This window comes from Mobula birostris, chromosome 4 (genome assembly GCF_030028105.1).
Source record: "Mobula birostris isolate sMobBir1 chromosome 4, sMobBir1.hap1, whole genome shotgun sequence".
NCBI classification, from domain to species: Eukaryota; Metazoa; Chordata; class Chondrichthyes; order Myliobatiformes; family Myliobatidae; genus Mobula; species Mobula birostris.
In genome coordinates, this window is record NC_092373.1 from 64,494,528 (window position 1) to 64,500,527 (window position 6,000).

The following is a 6,000-nucleotide window of genomic DNA, read 5'->3' on the forward strand; positions in this document are numbered from 1 at the left end:
ACCTTAAGTGAATAATCAGAATGCAGCATAAAATATACAAAGGTCTATTAATTCAAGCATTTCTGTTTTCAACTATCACATTTCTAATTATTTATTCAACTAATGACAATTTTACCAAGGAGACAAGTATTATGTTCTGCAATCATCAATCTCTTCCATCAATTTCAACTTCACTTCTTTAAATAGCTATGTATATCCATGGATCTAAATACTAGCAACACACATTAAAGTTGCTGGTGAACGCAGCAGGGCAGGCAGCATCTCTAGGAAGAGGTACAGTCGACGTTTCGGGCCGAGACCCTTCGTCAGAGGGTCTCAGCCCGAAACGTCGACTGTACCTCTTCCTAGAGATGCTGCCTAGCCTGCTGCGTTCACCAGCAACTTTGTGTGTTGCTTGAATTTCCAGCATCTGCAGAATTCCTCGTGTTTACGTATCTAAATACTATGCATCTACTCTTCTGTTCAAACTGTTATTTAAATCTTGCGATCTGCTTCTTTATTTAATGCTTTGGTTAATTTAGCTGCAGTATTTATTCAAAGTCAGATGAAAACTACTAAAGTATAATGAAAAGAGTCAAGCTATTTAGTCATAACTCTGAAAAGGAAATACTTGGAAACGTTTACAAAGAACACTCCTTTTGACAAATTCTCCATAATGCAAATCAAAAATCTCCATATTATAGCATAGATGATACAAGGGGAACCCAGAAAAGACCCCATTCTCTCTCAGGTCTCCATGGCAGCCCAAATTGGCTGGAACATGCAGCAGAAACTCCAGCTCCACGTCCAGAAAAAAAGGCATCCAGAGCTGTCAGGACCACTTCCTGCAGTCCCAGAGTCAACTCCCACAACCAGGCTGTTTCACAGTCTCAAGTCTCACCTGCCAAGTGGAGTGACCACCCACTCATGAAAGACATTATCCCACAAAAGGGTGAAATCCTCAACAGCGATTAAATCTTTAGCCCTGAATGGGACAATTTAAAATTTACTATGTTATTGATGTCTATGTAGTAGTTATATTTTATAGTATACTGTGTATATAGTTAAGATGCATTCTATATTGAGTTGGAGTTTATAGCTAAGCAGGGAGGAAAGTTGTGTATTTAATATTTCAGTAATATTGTAAATATATTGTTTAAGTGTTCTTTATTTACATAATTCATTATGGATTCTATGTAAAAGTACGTGAATAGCAAATGTCACTACGCCACCACATCATATTTATGCACTTCACTAAAGTAACAATGACGAGACATATTTTCCCAAGCTCCTGTGTTTTTCTATTGATTAATCTCTGGAGTACAAAACATAACACTCTGCACTGATGATAAATGTAAGAATATTTCTAACTTTAAAATTAAAAGAGAAATTCTTTATTAAATGAGCAAGCATTGCTTACCTTCTCTTTTGCAAAGTTAAAGTAATACATTTTAGAAAAGTGTAAAAAAATGTCAAATATGTACAGACCATTTACTTCATCTGTAGAATTTCTTACTGTACTCTTGCACTTGTCAAGGCAAGGGATAGGAAGAAGAAAAATTGCTGACTATACTAGGCACAATGTATTTTATTTCTTTGTGACTGGCAGATCTGAATTCTAGGAAAGGCAATAATTACTTCAGTTTGCAGTCTGACCCCAAGAACTGAAATGGCTGTTCATTACTTGCAGGAATTGTGCCTCAGAAAATGAAAGGGGGAATGTGGTTTTGTTAGTGAAATCAAAAACTGCAGGCATAAATAAATGTTTTAAGAGGAGGCAGAGATATTTAGTTGAGTACTTGCGATGCTTACTTTTATGGGATAACTGGTAGTACTTTGCAAGGAGCAAGTCTGCATTTTTAAAAATAATTTAAACATCAACCTATTTGTAATATGATATTTGAACAATAATAGAACATACTTACTCAATGTATGTTTATTTCTCTCTGGCAGCTGAATTCTGATTTCACTTTCTCAAGCTTCTACTCTTCTCAGTCTATTATCTCCTTCACTACTGCTCCCAATACTGGTATGTCTCTTTCCTCTTTCTGGGTCATTTCTTACTGTCTGTGATTTCTGGATTTGTATTTGAAATTCTCTTTTCAGTTCTTTATTTAATGATGACTCAAAAACAAAAATCACATGGCAGAATTGAATGGATCTTTTGACATTGTTCACTTTCAAACAACAGCTCAAGGTACAGTATTGAAAGTAATGTTTCCTTGAGTTAAGTATTTAGCTAGTGTGCTGTTCACACTTAAAAGTTCAGCTGTCAACAAAGCAGCTTGAGGGGATTTGAGAGTAAAGATTCATCAGTGTTATCATCAAATGCATAATTTTAATGAAGTTACTTGCCACTGAGCAAGTGTATGTTCAGTCAATTATGAGTCGATATTTGCATAGCCAGGGGTATGAAGCAGCTTTTGCCTTGATAAGTATACAATTATATCTGTATGGATATCTAGTTATATGTTCAACCATAACATTATGTGGTATGGATAGCTTGACACAAAATGTCAAGTTTGAAATAGAAGTATCAATTTTACAACTAAGATGTTGGTTCTAGGAAGTTTATACATATTATGATTTGAGTTCCATGAAAAGCAATGTGCCATTTCTCGTCTCCAAATTTCTACAAATATATCATATTATCACTTGAGGTAAAAAGTTGCTTTCATTCTTATTTGTTGAACAGGTTGTATACGGGGAGGATACGACAAAACAACAAGGAATGGAACGACAGCACATGCTCAGAGCAATCAGTAGAACTACCACCTCCAACCATTTACAAGGAGTAACAGTGACAACAAATTCAGAGTAACACCATTTTCTCTTTAGTAAACTCTTATGAAATTGATGTCAGGTTTATAGTATGGGAAAAGTTAGAAGTATCAAATTAAATGTATAATGTACAAAGATTGTTTTATTTTCCTGAAGTTGCGATTGCAAACTAGTGTTACAAATTCAACTTGTAATTTGTCTTTGCATCATTCCTGCAATATATGCACTATTTACGTATTTTTTATTGTTCTGTACTTTTATTACACCATTGGATATGTATAATAGATACAGTATAAATGTACAGTACTTTCAGTAAACTATTTCATATCTAACATTTTGTTTGTTAGTACTGTTTTAAATGGAAATATTGGTATTTTATAACCTTTATTGGCTATTTTAATTGTAAATATTGACATTCATGTGTAAGATAGATCCTTTGCAGCAAAATTAAATGAATATACTGGTGAAATGAATTTAACAGTAAAGTAACAATGTTTTTAATAAAATATGTAAAATTTTGAGTAAATATATTGGAAATTTTTAGAAACATGTTTTATAAATTCTTATTGTTGGAAACAATAGGGATGCTGTCAAAAAAATAGCAGAACCATATATCATTAGTCTTGATAGTAATGAGGCACTACAAACACCAGGCTCCCAAATATAAAGGAGTAATGAATAATGAGCATGGATTTACAAGCTGAAAATTATGTATTAACATACATCAGGGAATAGGTCCTTCTGGCCTTTGAGCTGCCCCCGATTTAATCCTAGCTTCACCAAAGGACAATTTACAATGACCAATTAACCACCAATTAGTATGTCTTTGGACTGTGGGAAGAAACCCATGTCATCATAGGGTGAACGTACAAGCTCCTAACAGGCAGCAGCGAGAATTGAACCTGGGTCACAGATACGGTAGAACTGTCAGGACACTGGAGCAGGTATCCAATCGCAGACCCAATACCGTGCACACAATGATATTAATTGAGTAACAAATCCCGAGGTGCAAACAAAGTCGGCGTCAAAGTTCAAGCAGAGATCAAAACATCTGGAGAAATTCAAAAACCAGAATCGGGAAACGGGCAGAGTCAATAATCAGACGGACAGAGACAATCCCAAGGTGCAAACAAAGTTGGCATCAAAGTTCAGGCAGGGGTAAAAACATCCAGAGAAATCCAAAAACCAGAATCAGGAAACAAGCAGAGCTGATATTCAGACAGAGAGAGTACAGATATAAATGCTGGAAAGGCTCAGGAAAACTTACTGGCACAATCTGACAACAAACAGGTGAAAACACAGGACTGAAATAAACTGAGAAATAAACAAAGGCAGATGATATGTGGAGCACAGTGAGACACAGGTGGAGCAATACAGGTAATAATGGGAAATAGAGAGACGGAGTACTCAGTAATACAGGAGCCGGAGTAGAGCAGGAACGGGGCCAGGAGCACATGGCAATACAAAACCACAGACTGACAGCTAGCGGGAAACACACAAAAAAAGACAGTGTTCAACTGGAGGTGCTGAGGTACTAAATACTTCAAGTGTTTACACAGCTTGGATCTGAAATTCAGTCACACTGCTCCTAATAAAATGCTGCATGCTGTCAAAAAGAGAACACAAATTTATATATATTTCTGAGTTTCTTTGTGCCTGCCATTTTTGTGGGGTTTCCATCTGATCTACCAATTTTATTCAACAAAAAAAGCTAACTCTAAAGGATGTGAATAGAAGAGCATTGTGAAAAATCTGCCTATCTGATATTTCAAGCTCACCAGAATTGAAAAGAGAAGTTCTTACTGGACTCATAGACAACATTGCTTTGCTTGCCTGTAAATGATTCATCTTCGCTGCAGCTGGTAACTGGTGGTGCTGAACTTTGCTTTGTGCACAGATATGAAATGCTTTGACTGTGCAAGTCAAGATGATTATCCAGGTCATTTCTCTACCCTCAGAATCATTTCAAACTGATGCTGCTCTCAGATTACTGCTCATTACCACACCCAAACTACTTTATCTAAGAGAGAAGACTTCTGCTTTTTTTTTTCCAAGCCACAAGAACAGTCAGAGCTGAAGGACATTCCCCTGCATTTTAAGCCTCCTGAAATTGCTGGAATTAATGAGACCTGACTCATGTCCTTTCAGAGACCTCCCAGGCAAACTCTTGTCAAGGGTACTTGCATGTTGCAAAATGAATACACTTCCTTGGGGTATCGTTCTTCACTTGCATGTGCAGTTCCCTTTAATCCCTGGGGCAACTCCACAACCAGCTTCCTCAATTGCAACATCAATTTAATTAGCAGCAGCGCCACCCTGTAGCTGGCTGAATATCTCCATAGAAGCTGGCTGCGGAGACCATGCCAGCAAGAATAAAGGCCAGCCTTGAACCTAGAAATGAAATGCCACAGCGATGCCTACACTGTCATTTCCAGTGTAGGAATCCTCCAACACTGTTCTGCACACCTCGCGATTAGACATCCTGATATTTATGCAGCTTTTGTCGGTAATCCGGAAGGATGCTTTAATACCATTGGAGGATGTAAGATGATTTTCAGTCTCATGTACTTACACTTCTTAATTTTTTTAAAAACATATCCCAGATTATCTAACAGGTCTAATTTAGTTATACTTTACCGAATATATTTTAAAACCATTCTGACCTAGAGACCTATCTGGAAACAGAGCATGATAAGGTGTTGTTTAATCCTTGTACTTGGCAGCATTTAAATTTATTTAAACAAGTGCTATGTTTCTAATGCTACTGGTTAATCTTATCTTCTCACCAGTAATAAAAATGACAAAATAATCCAGAATGATTCCTTATGTCAGGTGTTCAAGTTTTTGTTCTTTGAGCTTACAGGTATAATCTGTTATTCGTGTGAGTCTGCCAGGTAATTCATGAGATTCTCAATGAAATATCTGTATCAATTTAGTTCTGCATCAATTATTACAGAGAGCTGTGTGTGTGTAACGCCACACAGTCAGATCATAGAATCGTACAGCATGAAGCCCACTTTCTCCAAACCGACTGTGACGCTGAATCCAAGTGGAGACTTTATCTCGTTTTTTTGAAGTAACCCACGCCTCCGGTGTGCTGCTTGCTTCATTCTCTTTACTTGCTCAGTTTCCTGAGTTTCATCACAACTACCGGGACCAACTTGCTCAGTCTCCTGGACGGCCTTAGCCCATGAGATCTTTAATCTCCTGTTCATTCTTTTTCTCATACCACATCTCCAG

At 37.0% G+C, this 6,000-nt stretch overlaps 1 protein-coding gene across 3 annotated transcripts in view; it reads left to right on the plus strand.

Moving 5' to 3' along the window:
* dock10 (dedicator of cytokinesis 10) overlaps window positions 1-3,265 on the plus strand; it is a 289,520-nt gene extending 286,255 nt beyond the window's left edge. For all 3 annotated transcript variants that reach the window (XM_072255460.1, XM_072255461.1, XM_072255459.1), the window contains one exon: window positions 2,675-3,265. In XM_072255460.1, the coding sequence (XP_072111561.1) occupies window positions 2,675-2,800 (126 nt within the window). In that variant the 3' untranslated portion in view covers window positions 2,801-3,265. The remainder of the gene's footprint in view (window positions 1-2,674) is intronic.
* Window positions 3,266-6,000: the final 2,735 nt, after the last annotated feature.